The 22,720-nt window shown below is 45.1% G+C and overlaps 1 protein-coding gene across 1 annotated transcript in view; it reads left to right on the forward strand.

The window, feature by feature from the left end:
* LOC116974287 (PC3-like endoprotease variant B) overlaps window positions 1-22,720 on the forward strand; it is a 699,630-nt gene that overhangs the window by 362,370 nt on the left and 314,540 nt on the right. Inside the window, exon 6 of the mRNA XM_033022605.1 lies at window positions 17,964-18,001. Within this exon, the coding sequence (XP_032878496.1) occupies window positions 17,964-18,001 (38 nt within the window). The remainder of the gene's footprint in view (window positions 1-17,963; window positions 18,002-22,720) is intronic.

Below are 22,720 nucleotides of genomic sequence, written 5' to 3' on the forward strand. Positions count from 1 at the left end.
ACATGGTCGTAGGTGGTCTCTGGTGAGTCTCCTTCATGGTCGAGAGTAGTTCCCGCATAGTGGTTACTACTCGCAGCCTCAGTATGGTCGCGGAAAATGTTTCAACATGTCGATACATTTGTAGTCGAAGTAGGTCGTAGTAGGTCGGCATGTTATCGTAGGTTATCGTAGGTAATCGAAGGTAGTCGAGATAGTCATAGATAGCGTTAAGGGCCTGTCCCACTATCTCGACTTTTCAGTGATTGTCTTCGACCTTCAAGCTCGAGGGCATCACCTGAAAAACCTCGAGCTGGATCGACCGTCTGAACACACACACACACACACACACACACACACACACACACACACACACACACACACACACACACACACATACACACACACACACACACACACACACACACACACACACACACACACATCGCAAAGGCGGGGGCCAGGGAAAGCGGGGGAGCGCTGTCTGAAATTCACACCCGTGATGAACAGGAAGGTAAAAGACTACTGGCACAGTTACGGTAAGTCCTTTAGAGAGCGCGGAGAGGTGGGGGGTGGAGAGAAAAGGGAGAGAGTGGGAGAGAAAGGGGGAGAAGGGGGGGAGAAGGAGTGGAGACACTTTTAAGAAGCCAGACAACTTTTAATAATGTTTAGCGGGCATTTAACATTACCGGTCAGTTTACTTACCTTTTATTTCTCAACGAGCTTTACCTTCCTCTACCTTCGATTACCTTTGATTGCCTTTGATTATGTATGATAGCATTACGACCTACTACAACCTACCTCGACTAAACCTACGAGTGAAAAAATATCAATTTTTTTCCATGGCGACCTTCTTTTACTCACGGGCATTTTTCAGCTTGTTAAAAAAAAACGCCGCGACCTAAATGAGGCCTCGAGTACGCGGTGACTACTCTCGAGCATGAAGGAGAGTTACAAAGACGTCCTAGGACCTCGTGTCAACCATGCTGCCAGTATGAGTCGAGAGCAAACTCTTCTAAACTTGCGAATTAGGTCCCCGCCGTGGGACAGACCGTTAAGTATATCACCTTTGCTCGTTTCAATGGCTCATTGACAGTCGAAGCTAGTCTTCTACATAGTCGAAGGAGGTTGTAGGAGGTCTTCTACATAGTTGTAAGAGTTCTACATAATCGTAGGAGGTCATCTGCATAGTCGAAGGAGGTCATAGGAGATCTTCTACATAGTCGAAGGATGCCAACTTTTCTGAGATTCAACAAGACCATGACAGTCTCCTAAACTCACCAATAAAGAGCCTGTCCCACTGCGGGGACCTAATTTGCGAGTTTAGAAGACTCATACTCATAGCATAGTCGACACGAGGTCCTAGGAGGTCTTTGTAACTCCTTGATGCTCGAGAGTAGTCCCCGCGTACTCGAGGCCTAAGGTCGTTCCTTTTTTTTATCAAGCTGAAAAATGCCCGCGAGTAAAAGAAGGTCGCCAAGAAAAAAAACAATTTTTTTTACTCGTAGGTTTAGATGAGGTATGTCGTAGTAGGTCGTAATGCTATCATAGGTAATCGAAGGCAATCAAAGGTAATCGAAGGTAGTCTAATGTAATAGCTCTTTGAGAAAAAGGTAAGTAAACCGACCGGTAATGTTAAATGCCCACTAAACTTTATTAAAAGTTGTCTGGCTTCTTAAAAGTGTCTCCACTTCTTCTTCCCCCCTTCTCCTCCCTTCTCCTCCCTTCTCCTCCCTTCTCCTCCCTTCTTCCCCCTTCTCTCCCCTTCTATCCCCTTCTATCCCCTTCTCACACCTACTCTCCCCTTCTCTCCCCTCTCTCTCCTTCTCTCCACCCCCCCACCCCCCCTCCGCGCTCTCTAAAGGACTTACCGTAACTGTGCCAGCTGTCTTCTACCTTCCTGTTCATCGCGGGTGTGAATTTCAGACAGCGCTCCCCTGCTTTCCCTGGCCCCCGCCTTTGCAATGTGTTTGTGTGTGTGTGTGTGTGTGTGTGTGTGTGTGTGTGTGTGTGTGTGTGTGTGTGTGTGTGTGTGTGTGTGTGTGTGTGTGTGTGTGTGTGCAGACGGTCGATCTGGCTCGCAGTTTCATCGCTGATGGTCGATCCAGCTCAAGGTTTTTCAGGCGATGCCCTCGAGCTTGAAGGTCGAAGACAGTCGCTGAAAAGTCACGTTAGTGGGACAGGCCCTTAAGGTCGCCATAGTGGGACAGGCCCTTACAGTTTCTTACAAAGCCAGAATTGAAAGTACCTTCAGAGCATTTTAAAAATCTTTTTATTTCCACTCGTACATTTTGAGACCAATAACCATTAAAGTCCAGTTCATAAAGGACCCATCTGTTTTAGGATTTCCCCTCTTCTATCTCACACCATGTGAGGGTACAACGTGCTTCTTCTTTAAATTTACTTCCTCGAATTACACCAACTTTCCCAAAAAAAATTTGATACCAATACTAACTGGCAGTGTAAACAGTGCAATTCATCAGGCACTATCACATTTATCATAACCGCTGAAACTGCTGCCTTCCTCATATAACCCCTCTTGAGCCTCTTGCCTTTGCAAACTGCCACCCCACCTCTTTTCTAGCTTTCTCCTCCGACTACAATCAGTCTGAGGAAGGGTTCCAGCCCAAAATATCACCTATCCATGTTCTCCAGAAATGCTGCCTCACCAACTGAGTTGCTCCAGCACTTGTGTGTAGGAAAGAACTGCAGATGCTGGTTTAAATCGAAGATAGACACAAAATTATTGAGTAACTCAGCAGGACAGGCAGCATCTCTGGAGAGAAGGAATAGGTGATGTTTCGGGTCGAGACCCTTCTTCAGACTCAAAAGTTTGACTTGAGTCTGAAGGAGAGTCTCGACCCGAAACGTCACCCATTCCTTCTCTCCAGAGATGCAGCCTGTCCTGGTGAGTTACTCCAGCATTTTGTGTCTATCTTGCTCCGAGGCTTTATGTTTTAAAGGCCTGCCCCACTTTCACAACCTAATTCACGACCTCTGCCGAGTTTGCCCTTGACTCATCCTCGCAGCGTGGTCATCACAAGATCGTAGGAGGCCTTAGGTACGTCATAGCAGGCCGTGATGCTAGTCGTAGGTACTCGTGGCATCAAGTAGGTCGGGGCGTTTTTCTAGCATGATGAAAAATGTCCACGAGTAAAAAAGGTCGTGAATTAGGTCGTGAAAGTGGAATAGCCCCATTACTCCATCTACAACTTTACTTTTCCTCTCATTGATTCTTAATGTTGTTGCCTCTGACTTTCTTTCCATCTTTACCAATTGATAATTTCCATTCTTCCATCAGCACCAATCCAAGAATATAATTTTCCCAGGCAAATTTTCCATACTGATGAAGCATAGAAAGCACACTGTCGGGTGGTATCACAGCTTGATTTTGGAACAGATCTGCCCAAGACTGCAAGAAATCGCAGAGAGTGGTCCCAGACCACTCACAGATTGGCTTCCAATCATTGACTCCAATCACAATTCATGCTGCCTCGGAATAGCAGCCAACATAATCAAAGGTCATTACTTCTTCTCCTGCTCTTGTCTGGCAGAAAGTACAGAAGCCTGAAAACGCGCACCACCAGACTCAGGAACATCTTCTCCCCATCCTTTATCAGGCTTCTGAAAGGTCCTTCCATAAGCTAGGACACTTTTTGAATCTCCTCTACTCCATTGAGGATATTGGGCTTTGATGTGTTACAATGATGTGCTACAATGCGTCATGTTGCTGAGAACTATATTCTGCATTCTGTATCTATCCTTTTACTTTACCTATTGTACTTGAGTTTGAACTGATTGTGTTTGTGTATGGTGTATCTGATCTGTTTGGACAGCACGCAACAAAAAGCTTTTCTTTGTACCTTGGTACATGTGACTATAATAAACCTAAACCTAAAGTTATACTTGCATGATCTTCCTACTGCCCTGGTCACCGTTGCAAAATGGAGCTAAAATGTGAGATACGATACAAAATGATAGAACTTTATTTATCCCACAAGGGAAATTGATCTGCCAACAGTCATAAAAACACAAGATACATGAAATGCTGGGAAGATAAGATGGTAACAGATATGTGATTTTATTATATCCTCTGAACCTTTCCTATCCATGTACCTGCCAAAATGTTTCTTAAACGTTGCGATAGTACCTGGGAATCAGGCAGCATCTGTGGAGGGAATGGGCAGGCAATGTTTCAGATCTGAAGAAGGGTCCCAATCTGAAATGCTGCCTGTCCACTGAGTTTCTCCAGCAGTTTGTGCTTTGCTCGAGTATCCAGTATTATCTGTAAATGAACAAGGATCCCAGACTAATGAGAAGGTTTACTTCCCTATCATCTGTCAATGAATCAAATTGACTGCTGATTTCAGAGCATTGCACTGGGCTGAGACTGCTACGGACAGCAGCATTCCAATTCAGTTCTACCGTTCGCATCCTTGTATCCCACTTATTATCACACCTTCCCCAACCAACAATGGGCCATTATGGGCTCCACCCTTCCTGAGGTCATCTGTTGCCGGCCCTGATTTGTTCTGGACTTTTCTCACCTCCAGTTTATTTCCCTCTCCCCTCACCCCCCCCCCCCCCCCCCCCCCCCCCCCCCCACCTCCACTTTCAGTCCGGAGAAGGGTTCTGTCCTGAAACATGACCTATTCCCCTTCTCCAGAGATGCTGCCTGATCCGCTGAGTCACTCCAGCATTTTGTGTCTATCTCCCATCCCAGCTGCATCTTCCTGGAGCCCAAGGATTTTGTTCCTCTGATTTCCTTTTAATGCTGAACTCAGCAAATAATTGCTAATACGTTTTTCCATTATGCTAACCTATTCATAAACCTTAGAGATCCACAGATGTAACATTTATTATAATGAATTAAATTATAGAAATTTGGATTATTGCCACATGAAATCCCAATGTAGTTTTATGTCAAGAAGTGTTAAAATGCCTTGTCCTGTCTCCATTAGTGAGCTGGGGATGCTGTGGTTATTTTTATCCTGTGTAGAGTAAACATAACACCACATTTTTTTTTTAATTGCATGACTAATGTATAAAAATCCCACAGTAGCTTTTACAAGCAAACTGGTTGCTCTGTTGTAATAACTAGAAAAGTTAATGTAGCTTGAACAAGGTTCCTAATTGTCCCTGTCTCTGTCATATTTGTCTACTTGAATGGTCCTAAATACCACAGCGATTAATTAGTGCCGAGCAGGTATTACAAGATGTTATCATCTTTTCCAGGCTGTCTGGGTGAATGGAGGGAGGCAGTAGATTGTTACAATGTTTCATCTGTGCACTTCCTGTAAGTCAGTTTAACCAGAAGATTTAATGTGTCAACGTTAACTGCGTTGAGCAGCGGATTTTCACGTTCTAATTAAAGATTAAGAACATAGTACATTACAGTGTGATTTGTCATACATGGCTTGTTAAATAGGAAACCTACCGGGATTCCACAACATTTTATAAACATTATTGAGCCTTTTAATGTGGAATAGGGAACAATTACAAGGACGGGATGTTGACAGTATTGCAATAATTTACATTCTGTGCCTGTTTTATTGAAAATTCCACGGAGTTCCCCGTAGTATCAATTTATTCCAATTCTTTAGCAGCTATAAAATATTCAAAACTCTTTTAAATATCGGCATTTCTCAAATAATAAAATCCCTCGATCTTTTCCCCCTAAAGCAAAACCAGTGATGCAAGAAATTGTGTGGTATTTTTCTTTATGCTAAGAGTAATGGGCATTGATAATGGAGGTAGATTGGTGTTTCGTTATTCACACAGGGGGGGGGGGGAAACATCACCACTTTAAAATAATGGGATAAATATTTTCTTATCCTCCCAAAATATATTCTAATACATGGTGAATATATTTTAATTCAATTTTTTTTTGAAAGCTTGAAACACCAAAGAGACAACATTGAAGACAATATACAGTGCACTACAGAGCACTCATACATTCCACGTCAGAATTGGCTCAAAGGCTTTTAAAATATAGGATAGTTAACGCCCCATTATAACAAAGGGAAAAAAAAGTATCTCCAGAAATCTGAGGCTTGTGATCCCAGCAATATCGTCTCTGATTTTCCTGGGTGTGCAATTTCCAGGGCATTTGCAAAGGGACAGCATGGAACACGGAAATGTACAACCAGGAAGAGGCCCTTTGGCCCACTATGTCTGTGCTGAACATGATGTCAATATAAACTAAACTCATCTGTTTGCACAATCCATAACCATCCATTCCCCCATGCCTGTCTAAAAGCCTCGCAAACCCCGCAATCATATCTGCCTTCATCACCACCCCTGGCTGTGTATTCCAGGTACCCACCATCTTCTGTGTAAAAAAACATGCCCCACACATCTCCCCTTAAACTTTGTGTTCAAAAGGGAACTGCAGATGCTGGAATATCGAAGGTACACAAAATTGCTGGGGAAACTCAGCGGGTGCAGCAGCATCTATGGAGCGAAGGAAATAGGCGATGTTTCGGGCCGAAACCCTTCTTCAGACTGATGGGGGGGGGGGTAGAATGAAGGAAAAGGGGAGGAGGAGGAGGAGCCCGAGGGCGGGCGGATGGGAGGGTGGGAGGAGACAGCTAGAGGGTTAAGGAAGGGGAGGAGACAGCAAGGGCTAGCAAAATTGGGAGAATTCAATGTTAATGCCATACGGACGCAAGGTCCCCAGACGGAATATGAGGTGCTGTTCCTCCAATTTCCGCTGTTGCTCACTCTGGCAATGGAGGAGACCCAGGACAGAGAGGTCGGATTGGGAATGGGAGGGGGAGTTGAAGTGCTGAGCCACCGGGAGTTCAGGTAGGTTATTGCGGACTGAGCGGAGGTGTTCGGCGAAATGATCGCCCAACCTACGCTTGGTCTCCCCGATGTAAATCAGCTGACATCTAGAGCAGCGGATGCAGTAGATGAGGTTGGAGGAGATACAGGCGACTGCTTGGGTCCTTGAATGGAGTCGAGGGGGGAGGTGAAGGGACAGGTGTTGCATTTCTTGCGGTTACAACGGAAAGTGCCCGGGGAGGGGGTGGTGCGGGAGGGAAGGGAAGAATTGACGAGGGAGTTGCGGAGGGAGCGGTGCCATTTCCGCCACCTCCAATGTGACCCCACCACTCGCCACATCTTCCCATCTCCCCCCATGTCTGCCTTCCGCAAAGACCGCTCCCTCCGCAACTCCCTCGTCAATTCTTCCCTCCCGCACCACCCCCTCCCCCGGCACTTTCTGTTGCAACCGCAAGAAATGCAACACCTGTCCCTTCACCTCCCCCCTCGACTCCATTCAAGGACCCAAGCAGTCGTTCCAGGTGCGACAAAGGTTCACCTGTATCTCCTCCAACCTCATCTACTGCATCCACTGCTCTAGATGTCAGCTGATTTACATCGGGGACACCAAGCGTAGGTTGGGCGATCGTTTCGCCGAACACCTCCGCTCAGTCCGCAATAACCTACCTGAACTCCTGGTGACTCAGCACTTCAACTCCCCCTCCCATTCCCAATCCGACCTCTTTGTCCTGGGTCTCCTCCATTGCCAGAGTGAGCAACAGCGGAAATTGGAGGAACAGCACCTCATATTCCATCTGGGGACCTTGCGTCCGTATGGCATTAACATTGAATTCTCCCAATTTTGCAAGCCCTTGCTGTCTCCTCCCCTTCCTTAACCCTCTAGCTGTCTCCTCCCACCCTCCCATCCGCCCGCCCTCGGGCTCCTCCCCTTTTCCTTCTTTCTCCCCACCCCCCATCAGTCTGAAGAAGGGTTTCGGCCCGAAACGTTGCCTATTTCCTTCGCTCCATAGATGCTGCTGCACCCGCTGAGTTTCCCCAGCAATTTTGTGTACCTTCCCCTTAAACTTTGCTCCTTTCACCCTAAAGCAAAACCCTCTAGTCTTTAGGCTTTAGAGATACAGAGAGGAAACAGGTCCTTCAGCCCATCGAGTAAGCGCCGACCAGTGATTACCCCATACACCAGTACTATCATAGAAACATAGAAACAGGCCCTTCGAGCCTGCACCGCCATTCAATATGATCATGGCTGATCATCCAACTCATTATCCTGTACCTGCCTACTCTCCATACCCCCTGATCCCTTTAGCCACAAGGGCCACATCTAACTCCCTCTTAAATATAGTCAATGAACTGGCCTCAACTACCTTCTGTGGCAGAGAGTTTCAGAGACTCACCACTCTCTGTGTGAAAAATGTTTTTCTCATCTCGGTCCTAAAGGATTTCCCCATTATCCTTAAACTGTGACCCCTTGTCTTGGACTTCCCCAACATCGGGAACAATCTTCCTGCATCTAGCCTGTCCAACCCCCCTAAGAATTTTGTAAGTTTCCTACACGCTAGGGACAATTTTACCAAAGCCAATTAACCTACAAGCCTGTACGTTTTTGGAGTGTGGGAGGAAACCGGGGCAACCAAAGAAAATCCAAGCGGTCACAGGAAGAATGTACAAACTCCGTACAGACAGCACCTGTAGTCAGGATCTAACCCAGGTAGCAACTCTACCGCTGTGCCACGCCTTTGACATTTCCACTCTGACAGACTAACCTGTCTATGCTTCTCATAATTTTATATACTTCTATCAGTTTAACCCCCCCCCCCACCCATTCTCTGGTGGACTTTCCAAATTCCACCTACCCAATATAAATAGAAAGTCTACTCATCTGATGGGAGGGGTTACCTATCCATCTCCCAAATAGCCTGTGAGGTCAGTCCAAAAAATGTTTTAATTATAAAGAGAAAGAGCTTGACCTAAGTGTTCTGAGCCACTGCTCTTAGCTTGATTTCACAACCATCACCCTACCTGGTAACAGACCCTACCTGCTTAGAAATGGAGACCAGCTCATCTCAGACCACTTAGTTGCCTGCTTCCTGCACTTGGTGTTGGAAGTCTCCATTTCCTTGGCATTATTGGCTTTATAATTAGTAAATATAAACAGAGGGGGACTTCCACCTCATAATGGATTTTTAAGGTGGAGATTTGACAGATTCTTGATTTGTAAGAGTGTCAAGTCAAGGGTTATGGGGAGAAGGCAGGAAAATGGGGTTGAGAAGGCAATATAGATCAGCCATGATTGAATGGCGTAGATGCCATGGGCCGAATGGCCCAATTCTGCTCCTATGACTTATAAACTTATAAGTTTGTGTGATCTGAGTGTTCCCACACTTTCTTCATTGGGTTCCACTAGACTCTCAAATGAGTGATTCGTGAAAATCTACCAAAACTGAAGGTACTTTGTGCTTGAAGATGGAATCAGACCGGGTTTAGTTTTGTGACCAGTACTGACACCAATGGCTCCTTCTGCATCCTAGATTCTCGAATTATCTGAATGCTGAGGAAAATCAGTCCTTTTCTGAGCTTTATTTTGAAATAAGAATATGGAAATACTCTTCTGCATTCACACATTACACAAAATAACTTGCAATTTACCTGTTATTAAAAATGATTTGCTATAAATGATCATCAATAATTCTCTGCCTTTCGACTGGTTAACTGCAATACTGTAATACATTCAGATTTTTTTAAGCACTGGTGTAATTTAGTAGAATTAATGGCCAATTTGTACTCATTACTAGTCTGTATGTATAAAAATGTCAATGGCATTAATCCCTGTATAAATTCGAACACAATATTGAACCAAGATTTGATGCCATAGCATTGCCCAGAGAATGCATTGAAGGGGGAGTGTGTTTTGTGACATCCTTGTCAAACTAAAGTGTTATCGCTGAAGAAATGAATATGAAAGGAATGGAGGTATATGGATTATGTGCAGGCGGGTAAGAGTTGGTCTTACCGTCATATTTGGCATAGATATTGTGGGCCAAAGGGCCTGTTCCTGCGTTGTACTGTTCTATGTTTTATTTTCTTATTTTATTTTCTTAAATGATCTTGACTAAATCTGCTTTATGATTATTTAGGTTTTTTTTGTTAGGGGGGATTTCGAATCAGTTTGTGCACTGACAAGTGCTGATCTTGCCTTCCATCCCCCGGCGTCCAACCATGTGACTGACAAAAGCCATGATGATTTATGTGCAGGCAGAACTGCTGCCTCATAACCTGACCTTGGATGCTGTCAGTGTAGAGTTTGCATGCTCTCCCTTTGACCGTGTGATATTTCTCTGAGTGCTCTAATTTCCTTCCACATCCTAAAGATGAGTGGGTTTGTAGGTTAATTGACCCTACTGTGTAGAGAGTGCATGAGAAAGCGGTACAAGGTAAAACTAGTGTGTGAATGGGGTATCTATGGTCGGTGTGGACTCGGCGGGCCAAAAGGCCTGTTTCCATGCTGTACCTTTAAAAAAATATATTTTTTAAATCATCAGTACATTGACTTTTTTTTTGCAGTGGTAAAAATCAAAGGGCTTCTCAAATAGGCAGAAAAGAAAATATATGTCAAGTCAGTAAGGGACAACAAAAGGCTGGGTCAAACATCAGGTAGAGTGGAAACATCTGATGGAAAAGAGCTAAGGGGGAGTGATGCAAAGAACAGGGCTGAAATGCTTGTCATCTTTGTCCTTGTGGGTCAGTGTCATGCTGCCTCGGCGAGAGGCCACCAGCATGATCAAGGACCAACCTCCCAGCCATCCCTCTTCTTCCCTCTCCCATCAGGCAAGAGTTACAGAAGTTTATAAATGCATACCTACGGATTCAGGGGCAGTTTCTTCCCAGCTGTTATCAGTCAATTGAACTGTTCTCTCATCAGCTAGAGTACGGTCCTGACCTCCCATCTACCTCATTGGTGACCAATGAACTATCTTTAATTGGACTTTATCTTACCATGAATATAAGAGTCATACGGCCCCTTCGCCACAACTTCTCACACCAACCAACATGCCCCATCTACACTAGTCCCACCTGCCTATGCAGTATGCCTATGCAGGTGGGACTAGTTTGCACTATTCCCACCATGGCCCATAACCTTCTAAACCTATCCTATCCATGTACCTGTCCAAATGTCCCTCAGCTACCTCCACCGGCAGCTTGTTCTATGTACCCATAGAACATGTAGAACTCTACTGCGATGGCTTGATTGTACTAATGTATAGTCTTTTCATTGACTGGATAGCACACCATCAAGGCATTTTACTGGACCTTTGGTACACGTGACAATAATAAATGAATCTAAACTATACTAACTAATGGACCATCTGCAGCTTGGTGCCACGATGCTTTGGCTGAAAGCCACACAGGTTGGAGCAAGTTAGTGCAGGACCTCCGTCTGTTTGAGGCTGATTTTAGGACCGATGAGACATGAGACGAGAGATCAGGAAGAAAGCATGAAGGCATTTTAAGATCTCAAATCACACGCTGTGAGGTACTTGTGAAGTGCAATCCCTATTAAAATGTTGTAATAGTGATAACCGATGTAGACATAATGTTGCTACACAAACACCAGTAACCACTGGGCTTTATTGTAATGAACTGGTTTGCAGGTGAAATGTTGGTTAAGGGGCTGTCCCACTGCGGCAAACTAATTTGCGAGCTGAGACAAGTTTGCCCTCAACTCAAACTCGCAGCATGGTCGACACGTGGTCCTAGGAGGTTCTATAGGTCACTGGAACTCTCCTTCATGCTCGAGGGAAGTTCCCGAATACTCGTGGCCTCAGCTAGGTCCCGTAAAATTTTCAGCATGTTGAAAAATTTACTGCGAGTAAAATTTGGTCGGCATGGTTCTTTTTAACTCGTAGGGCAGTGGAGTGGGGTCGTTATTTAGTTACAGGCAGTCGAGGGCAGCCGTAGGCAATCTCCTTCGCTGACCGGGCATTGTGATTGGCTCATTGGAGTTTTCAGGACCAAGAGAAACCGACCGGTAGGTTAAATGCCCGCTAAACTTTATTATACTTCTTAAAAGTGTCTCTACTCCTTCTCCCCCCCCCCCTTCTCTCCCCTTCTCTCTCCTTCTCTCCCCCTCTCTCCCCTTCTCTCCCCTTCTCTCCCCTTCTCTGCCCCCCGCTCTCTAAAGGACTTACTGTACACTGTGCAGCCGTCTTTTACCTTCCTCTTCATCGCAGGTCTGAATTTCAGACAGCGCTCCCCCGCTTTCCCTTGCCCCCGCCTTTGCGATGTGTTTGTGTGTGTGTGTGCGGTCGGTCGATCCAGCTCGCGGTTTCAACGCTGACGGTTGATCCAGCTTGAGGTTTTTCCAGGCGAGTGCCCTCGAGCTTGAAGGTCGAAGACACTCTTCTTAACTCATGGATTAGGCCGCCGTAGTGGGTCAGCCCCTTAAGCAAACCAAAAAAAAGCACCCTGTCTCCTCCAAGTTCTACCATGGAATGTTTTATATGGACCTTCAGGAGAGAGAGTTTCAGTTAACCATATAAAAGATTGGCCGTGCTGAAATTCCTCAGCCTAGATTACATGCTGAAGTTTTGGAAGGGAGCTGGAGCCTAATGCACAGTGCACACGCATTAAGCAAAGGCGGACATATTTTGTATAATATTATGGTGTAGAGCAACTGGCACTAGCATTTTTAATTCTGCTAAAGTGTAGACGGTAATTTCAGGTTTTTATGGGCCTGTCCCACTTAGGTGACTTTTAGACGACTGCAGGAGACTTTCCAGTCGCCACATGGTCGCCACCTGTTCGCGGGTGGTTGCCGGGAAGTTGCCTTCAAGGTCGTGAGGTGTTCCCGCATTCTCATTATGGTCGCCATGAATTTTTCAACATGTTGAAAAACTAGCGGCGACTAGAATGAAGCCGCCATGGAGAGTAGCGAGAATTCTCGAGCTGTAGGTGGGTCGCCAGGGGGTCCTAGTGGGTTGCCAGGAGATCTAAGGTTCTCGGAGGTTCTCGTAGGTTGTAGCCGGTGCTGACCGGTGAATTTCATTGGCTCATTGGGGAAAAAAAAGGTAAGCAGTATATTTCAGAACCAAGGATAACTGACCGGTAATGTTTATGACTGTTGAGCTTCACAGCCGTGTATCTCTGTCTTCTTAAAAGTTGCCTCCACTCCTTCTGCCCCCTCTCCCCCCCCCTCCTTTAAAGGACTTACCGTATACTGTGCTTTAACCATCTTTTTACAGCGCAAACCTCCCTGTTCATCGCGGTGTGTATCTGTTTCACCTTGGCTTTGCACCGTGTGAATTTTTTCGACAGCGCTCCCCCCCGCTTGCCCTGTGTATCCTCCCCACCTGCACAACGGGCTGGTGAAGGAAGCGATGTGTGTGTTCCACTCTGACAGTCGCCGTTTCAGTTGCCGGTTTTTCAGGTGACTGCCGGCAACTTGACAGGCCCACAAGTCCTTGTTATTGAAAATTGTTCTGAAAGAGGGGAGAAAATTAAATCTAATGACTGAATTATAAAGCAACCAAATAAAAGCTGAAAGTAAATGTTTCTGCCTTGCTAAGGACATCTTATTCGATATGGAAAGAATAAATGAATGATCCAAATATATCTGTACATTTCAGGAGTAAGAACACAAGAGTATGCAAATAAAGAACAATTTAATTTTGAATGGAATTTTGGACAAGAATATTTCCTTTGGAATGATGAATTAGTTGTGTTGCTTTGGATGTATACATTTCCTTTTTCAAATATGTAATGTAGACAATACAATATAATATTTGGTGAAATAAATGTCCTAAATAGTAATTAGAACAATATCCCAAAGTTGTGCAATATCATTCATTCCAGCATAATTTATAGGTATACAATACTCTTACAGATGTAGAATACATTCTCAAATAATACTCATCAAATGATACCACAGTATCTCAAATAATTCTCCAAAGATGTTCAGGTTTGTCCATCATGTGCAAGATAGTGCTAGTGTATGGGGATCGCATGTCAGCATGAACTCTGTGTTTCCGGGCTGTATCTCTAAAATCTAAAGTAAACTCTAAATTCACACTGGCTAGATATTTCTTACAGGACAGTACATTACAGTGGTGGACAAATTCTACCAGAGAAAAAAGGAACCAAGAATTATAATTGTGTTCCAGTTAATAAGCATAGTATTAATTGTATTCTTTACTCTCAGTCAAGCTGGTTTTGTCTTTAAAAATGTGTGAATATTTCAATGGATTGTCCAAAGGATTGCCATTTCTTTTGGGAACAAATATTTACTAATATTTATCAGTAAATTGATTTTTTATTGCTTTATTTTCATATGCAAAGCATACAACCATTGCATTGACAGTATCCCATCTCGCCAAGCAGCCTTTATGAAACACAATCTTAGAGCATTGCAGTCTAAATAAAACTTAGCCTCCTGCTGAGAACAGCACGGCTTTGTTTTAGCAGCGGAATCAGTAACACAGAAAGGTATGTCCTGTTTTGCATGGCTAACGGTGCAATTTTCAGATTGCTAACAAGTCAGTGCTCCTCTCCATGCAGAGGGCGGCACGGTGGTGTAGCGGTGGAGTCGCTGACTTACAGTGCTAGAGACACAGGTTCGATCCTGATTGTACAGTTTGTACATTCTCACTGTGACCGCGTGGGTTTTTCTCTGATTGCTCCGGTTTCCTCCCACACTCCAAAGACATACAAGTTAATTGGCTTCAGTAAAATTCTAAATTGACCCTAGTGAATAGAATAGTGCATGTGTGTGGGGATTGGTGGTCGGCGTGGACTCGGTGGGCCGAAGGGCTTGTTTCCGCACTGTATCTCTAAACTACTAAATTGATTCCCCCCCCCCCCCAATCACCATACACATCGATAAGATCACCCACATCCTCCTGGGGTTCAAGGAATAAAGTCCTAGCCGGCTCAACCTCACCCTATTGCTCAGGCCCTCGAGTCCTGGCAACATCCTCGTTAATGTTCTCTGCGCCCTTTCAAGCTAATAATTTTTGTTGTTGCTGCATCTAACGTGCCTGTAAACCTGCAGCAATTAAGAATCTAATTGTTGCCATTATTTTATCCAGTGTCTATGACAATAGACTCTCTCGAGTTTTCACGACTCATAGACATTAGACAATAAGTGCAGGAGTAGGCCATTCGGCCCTTCGAGCCAGCACCGCCATTCAATGTGATCATGCCTGATCATCCGCAATCAGTACCCCATTCCTGCCTTCTCCCCATACCCCCTGACTCCACTATCTTTAGGAGCCCTATCTAGTTCTCTCTTGAAATTATCCAGAGAGCCGGCCTCCACCGCCCTCTGAGTCAGAGAATTCCACAGACTCGCAACTCAATGTGTAAAAAAGTGTTTCCTCATCTCTGTTCAAAATGGCTTACCCCTTATTCTTAAACTGTGGCCCCTGGTTCTGGACTTCCCCAACATCGGGAACATGTTTCCTGCCTCTAGTGTGTCCAAACCTTTAATAATCTTATATGTTTCAATAAGATATCCTCTCATCCTTCTAAATTCCAGAGTATACAAGCCCAACCGCTCCATTCTCTCAGCATATGACAGTTCTGCCATCCCGGAAATTAACCTTGTGAACCTACGCTGCACTCCCTCAATAGCGAGAATGTTCTTCCTCAAATTTGGAGACAAAAACTGCACACAATACTCCAGGTGTGGCCTCACTAGAGCCCTGTACAACTGTAGAAGGACCTCTTTGCTCCTATACTCAACGCCTCTTGTTATGAAGGCCAATATGCCATTCGCTTTCTTCACTGCCTGCTGTACCTGCACGATAAGTTTCATTGACTGATGCACAAGGACCCCCAGATCGTGCTGTACTTCCGCTCTCCCCAACTTGACACAATTTAGATAATAATCTGTCTTCCTATTTTTGCTACCAAATTGGATAACCTCACATTTATCCACATTAAACTGCATCTGCCATGCATCTGCGCACTCACCCAACCTGCCCAAGTCACCCTGCATTCTCATAGCATCCTCTTCACAGTTATCACTGCCACCCAGCTTTGTGTCATCTGCAAATTTGCTAATGTTGCTTTGAATCCCTTCATCTAAATCATTGATATATATTGTAAATAGCTGCGGTCCCAGCACCGAGCCTTGTGGTACTCCACTAGTCACTGCCTGCCATTCTGAAAGGGACCCGTTAATCCCTACTCTTTGTTTCCCGTCTGCCAACCAATTTTCTATCCATGTCAGCATTCCACCCCCAATATCATGTGCCCAAATTTTGCCCACTAATCTCCTATGTGGGACCTTATCAAATGCTTTCTGAAAGTCCAGGCACACTACATCCACTGGCTCTCCCTTGTCCATTTTCCTAGTTACATCCTCAAAAAATTCCAGAAGATTAGTCATAGGCTGTGGGCCGGGGTGCTTTTTCGTTTAAGTTTGTGACCCAAATCACGTAACTACTTGAATTTTTAACATATTGTGTAAATATATTATAGAAATGATACCTGAAACTCATCAAGACCAAAACCTGCACAGATATTTAAAATATGAGACAAACCTCCAATTTTCCGAGCAGTAATTGTCCAATCAATGCACGTTTGGCATTGCATCAGACGCTAATTGACCAATCACGCGCTTTGCTTCATGGTAGCTAGGCAGCGAGCACTCTGGCATCATGGCTGCCTCCTAATTAGATCCAAACAATATCGAGGTTTCAAAGGAATAAAGGTAATGCTAACCTTGCTGATAATTTTGTTTTACAACTGATTTATCTTAGTGAAGTTATGATGTGAACTGTTAAATAAAAATGATAAATAAAAATGTAGAGCTAGGGTTAGGATTAGGATTAGGGTCAGTCCGTCAGTCAATCGGTCAGTCAGTCGGTCAGTCGATCAGTCGGTCAGTCAGTCAGTCGGTCGGGCTGTCAGTGGGCCGGTGGATGCTGCGAAGGATCGGTCGGGTTGTCCGACTGCCGGCGGATGCTTTGAGGTGTTGGTCGGGCTGGCTCCTAGATACTGTGAAGGGTCAGTCGGTAGGCCCGTGTGGCAGCGAGCGAGCGAGCGGGCGGACTGACGGAGCCGACGCTATGGTGGTGCTGAAGGCGTGCAGGGCAGTGCTGCTCCCCACCATGATCAGCATGATGATCCAGAAGGGCATGCTGGCTGAGGTGGATGCACTGAGCAGCCACACTTACGGAGCCTGCAGCCGGTCCCAAAGTGGCTCCAGCTCCAGCCGTGGGCAGCTCTGGAAGGGGAGTGAGTGAGGGTTAGGGTTAGGCATTTTCCTCTCTTGGAAGATGCCTTACGCTTCCCCCAGCCTGGCACTGCCCCAGTTCCACTACGGCCGTGACCCCCACTCTGCCCACTGGCAGTCAGTGGGGATCAGTAAACAGGGGAACCCACAGGAACAGCCATCACCCATTAATTAGGCTGATTCAGGAGCCGGACCACCAGGGCAGTCTCATTCAAAATACACACTCAAAATTATATTCATTATATTATTTTTATATAATATAATTATATATAATTACAATCATATTCCCATCATATATATACATATACATAGTATATTAATATATGGTTTAAAGAGACAGCAGCACGGAATTTGGCTCCGATGGAGTAATATGAGCATTGAACACTAGATGGGCGCTTACTTTTTCGATCTCATTTTCTAATTAGCTTAATTAATTAATGTGCAACTTTTGGCACTGACGAGTTATGATTTCCTTCTCAATTATATTTTATCTAAATTTGTGTAAAATGTCAAGTAGTTCCCAGACATGGGTCACGAAAGTTAAATTCTAGACACATTTTCGTTGCTCGGCCCACAACCTATCAAGCATGATTTCCCCTTCGTAAATCCATGCTGACTCGGACCGATCCTGCTACTGCTATCTAAACGTGCCGTTATTTCATCTTCTATGATTGACCAGCATCTTCCCCAACACCGATGTCAAGCTAACTGGTCTATAATTCACTGTTTTCTCTTTTCTTAAACAGTGGGATAACATTAGCTACCCTCCAATCCACAGGAACTGATCCTGAATCTATAGAACATTGGAAAATGATTGCCAATGCGTCCACAATTTCTAGAGCCACTTCCTTAAGTACCCTGGGATGCAGACCATCAGGTCTTGGGGATCTTTAGAAACTTTCACGGCTTGCTCTGGTGTCTCTTTATGGTTTGTAACGGTTTCATTTATTCTCACCTTCTTTCCCAGGTGTGGACCATATAAACACAGACCTGAAGAAAAATTATGTAAGTAAAGATTATTCATCTTTTGAAATTCATGCTTTAACAAAATTGCAGGCCCATACAAAACTTTTCAGAAAGGGGTGTGGCATAACAGTATTACAAAAATGTTATGAGAAATAATGTGCGCGCAGAGCACATCACAAGTGTGAAGTCCCTCGCAGCCGGGGTTTAGATGCTCTCTGGTGCATTCTGAGCCTTATTTTGTAGCATTTTTGCACCAAATTTATGACCAATATTTCAGGAATAATTTTGGTTGAGTCAAGACCAATGAGTGGGTGGAATTGGGTTCATTGTTGTATAGATTTTTTTTAAATCAAGAATTGAAGTTGTTTTTGTTTTAATAATCAAGTTGTATTGTTGTAAAATGTTATGTAAAATGTTATAAAGGAGCATGCAAAAACTGCAAATAAAATATTGTTAGTTTTTGCAGTAAAGAAACCCTTTTTTTAGAAAATGTTTTATGTGTTGATTTGATTGCCTGGGAGTGATGCCCGGTTAGGGTTAGGGTTAGGGTTGGGGTTATGGTCCACAGATGGGTTGTAAAATAGTCTTCCTTCAATGCATGGATTTTAAACATTAATATATTATAATTAATACAATAAAATCAATTGTGCAAATAAAAAGATGTCTGAGTCCAGTTTTATTTACAGATGTATAGGTCCGCTTCCATCTCTTACTTTTCACAGGGATGGATTCAGTGAGTGTAGACTGTACTCCCCTCTCCCCTCTACCCTCTTCCCGCCCCATCCCTCGTTCTCCACTCCCCCCCACCCTTCTCCACTCCTCTCTCCCCCCTTCTTCCCTTCTCCCTGCTCCACTCTCCTACCCCTTCACCCCCTCCCCTCACATCCCCTTCTCCTCCTCTTCCTCCCATTCTCCAACCACTCCCTCCCCCCCTCTTTCCCAGACGCCCCCCATTTGTGGACCCAGCCTGTGACAGCTAGATTCCACTAATACCAGCTTCAATTGCTTTCTTTAGTCCCAAGGCCTTAATGCTTTAACTTTGAAAATTGCTGACCATATTTCTATAGTCTTGCCCCTTGGTAAGGTGAGGGACACAGCATGCTGGCTTGAATTGTTTCAACTGCAGTGAATGTATTTGGCCTCTGCATAAATCCAAGGCTCATGCTTTAGACTTGGTTACAAGCCCCTGATGGAAAATATTGACCTAGAAACCGGCGTGTGTCGTGCTGTTTTTTTAAAGATGCAGCAAGCCTCCATGTGTGCTCAACATTCATTTGCAAATGGTATGCCTGCATTTTGTTGTTTGGAAGGCATATGGTATGCTTACCTTCATTGGTCAGGGCATTGAGTGTAAAGGGTCTCTCCCACTTGGGCGTTATTCGCACGTCATTTATGCGACATCATTTACATGTCACGACGCACAACGCAAAATTATTTACGCATCACGTCCGCGTCGTAACATGCGCATGGCATGCATTACGCGCGCGTGGCGCGTGGTGAGACGTGGTGACGTAGGCAGTGATGCGCGGTCGCGCGCGGCGCCCCAGGATTTTGGGATTCACAAAATCTTAGTGCGCCACCTGCGTGACGGGCAAATGACGCCCAAGTGGGACAGGCCCTTAAGAGACAGGAAGTCATGAAGCAGCTTTAAAGCATTTTGATTAGGCTGCATTTTGGAGTATTGCATGCAGTTCAGGCCACCCCATTACAGGAAAGATGCACAGGAAGGAACTGCAGATGCTGATTTACACTGAAGTTGGACACAAAATGATAGAGTATCTCAATGGGTCAGGTGGCATCTCTGGAGAAAAGTAATAGGTGAGATTTTGTGTCGAAACCCTTCTTTTCTCCAAAGACACAGCCTGACCCGGTGAGTTACTCCAGAATGTTGTGTCTATCTACAGGAAGGATATGGAGGCTTTGGAGAGGGTGCAGAGGAGGTTTACCAGAATGATGCCTGGATTAGAGGATATTATCTACAGGGAGAGGTTGGACAGACTTGGATTATTTTCACTGGAATGCAGGAGGTTGAGGGGAGACCTGATAGAAATATATAAAGCTATAATAGGCATTGATTCATCATTTTTCCAAGGATGGAAATATCAAATACAAGCGGGCACGACTTTAAGGTTAAAGGGCAAAGTTTAAAGGAAATGTGCTGAGCACGTTTCTTACACAGACAGCGATGAGTACCTGGAACATGCTGCTGGTGATGGTGGTAGAGACAAATATGTCAGTGACATTTAGGAGAAATTTGGATAGGCACCTACATATGTAGTGAATGGAGGGATATAGGTTATGTACAGGCAGATAAGAGTTGGTCTTGGCATCATGTTCGGCACAGACATTGTTGGCTGAAAGGCCTGTGCTGTACTGTTCTATGTATATCATAGTCACAAAAATGCAGCATGCCTCACACAACTCGGTAAAGTTGAAATGAGTAGTTCTTCTATTATGGATGGGCAGCACAGTGGTGCGGCGGTAGAGTTGCTGACTTGCAGCACCAGACACCAGGGGTCGATCGTGACTATGGGTGCTGCCAGTACGGAGTTTGCACGTTCTTCCTATGGTTGCGTGGGTTTTCTCTATGTGCTCCAGTTTCCTCCCACACAGCAAAGATGTACAGGTTTGTAGATTAATTGGCTTCCGTGAACCGTATATCGTCCCTCTTGTGTAGAATGGTACGAGTGTACGGGGTGATCGCTGGTCATCGCGGGCTCAGTGGATCGAATGGCCTGTTTCCATGCTGTATCTCTCAAGTCTAAAGTCTAAAGTAAAGGAAACAGAGAACACAATGCTGATGTCAATCCTCTTGCAGCGCTGTGCAATGTAAACTTGATGCTTTCCCTGCCAATTAGGAAGCTCAGTCTGAACAGCAAGAAGCATCTGCTCACCTGCAATATTTAAAGAGATCATAAATTCTTACAGATTTGTTGAGACTGAATTAGGGGGGAACTCATGATGCTCCACAAGCTGAACATCGAAGCTGTGATTTATGCTCTGGGCCGTCAATATTTTTTGTTTGGAAGTGATGGAATTTTTTTTTGCAGTGCTTGTTTTCATGTCAGGCCTGCAGCATGACCAAGAGCAAGAGGAGAAAATCCAAAGGCATGTTCCTCTTACTAGTGCAGGCCGAAAATGGAGGGGAGAAGGATTGTACCGAGAGACCCTATCCTCCAACTCCACAAAGTGGGGTGCCGCTCCATCTACATGCCTCGGCAGCTCCGTTCCGGAGGTTACAACTCTCAAAGTGGACAATTAAAGCTGCCAGACGCTGCAGGAGTTGTGGTTGGCTTCCACCACCCATGGGCATGAAGGACATCATGGCCTGAATACTTCAGCCTTCAGATCAAATCTGATGATAACAGATTACCTCATGTTTAGAATGTTCTTGGATTGTAAAACGACATCTTTCAATCATTTAACCTCTACACTTTCCATCTCCTCCCCCCCCCCCCCCCCCTTGCACCCTTTGCTATGTTTCCACACTCCCACCTGAGTGAAGCCCCTCTCTGATACAAAATAATTCCTCAGCTAAAGCCTTCAATTTTGTAGGAAAGAACTGCAGATGCTAGTTTAAATCGAAGGTAGACACAAAAAGCTGGAGTAACTCGGGGGGACAGGCAGCATCTCTGGAGAGAAGGAATGGGTGACGTTTCAGGTCAAGACCATTCTTCAGACTATGGGTTCTGTCTGTACGGAGTTGTACGTTTCCCCGTGACCTGCGAGGGTTATCTCTGGAAACTCCAGTGTACTCCCACGCTCCAAAGATGTACATGGTTCTACGTTAATTGGCTTGGTAAAATTGTAAATCTGTCCCTAGTGTGTGTAGGAGGATAGTGTTAGTGTACAGGGATTGCTGGTCGGCATGGACTCGGTGGGCCGAAGAGCCTGTTTCCGCACTGTAACTCTAAACTAAACTAAAAACTAAACTGGAGCCCGACCTGACCCTCTTTAACCTATGCATCGTTAATACTTGACATAACATTGCCTGTCCATTTTCCATTTGCCTTGCTCACACTAAACTACCTCCAATTTGAACTACAGTGCTCAGCTCACCGACGATTAATCCCAATATCATCATTCAACCTGCATAAGACATTGGTGATGGCCACACTTAGAGTATTGTGTTCAGTTTTGGTCACATCTTAAGGGAAAGATGTTGTCAAGGTGGAAAAGTTGCAGAGAAGATTTATGTGGATGTTGCCAGGATTCGAGGGCCTGAGCTATTGGGAGATGTTGAGCAGGCACATGCTTTAATCCTTGGAGTGCAGGAGGATGAGGGGTAGATCCAGTCACTTCCAGAGCCCTGGTAACCGACGTAGATTACCATAGACTCCAGGTCAGGTCCGTAACAGTCTTTAGACTTTAGAGATACAGCGTGGAAACAGGCCTGAGTTCATGCTGACCAGTGATTACCCCATACACTAAAGGGCCTGCCCCACTTACGCGACCTTGGCTCGCAAATTACGCGACCTTGTGGTCGCTTGAGGCGTACGGGCACCGTATGGCCACGCAGGGCTGGTCCCACTTAGAGTTGTGCGGGGCTTGTCCCGACATCGCGTGGGGCTCCGAAATTCTTGCAGTGACCGAAATCTTCGCGCGCCAATGACCAGTCGGCACGCAGGCGCATTGCGGTCGTACGCAGCTTCTTGACGGCGTATTCAGCGTCTTGACGGCATACGCCTACGGCATACGGCATGGCGTCGCATGATGACATCACCGCCTGACGTCGTGCGACGCCCATATTCAGTCAGC

The sequence above is a fragment of the Amblyraja radiata genome, chromosome 6, assembly GCF_010909765.2.
Source record: "Amblyraja radiata isolate CabotCenter1 chromosome 6, sAmbRad1.1.pri, whole genome shotgun sequence".
Taxonomy (NCBI): Eukaryota; Metazoa; Chordata; class Chondrichthyes; order Rajiformes; family Rajidae; genus Amblyraja; species Amblyraja radiata.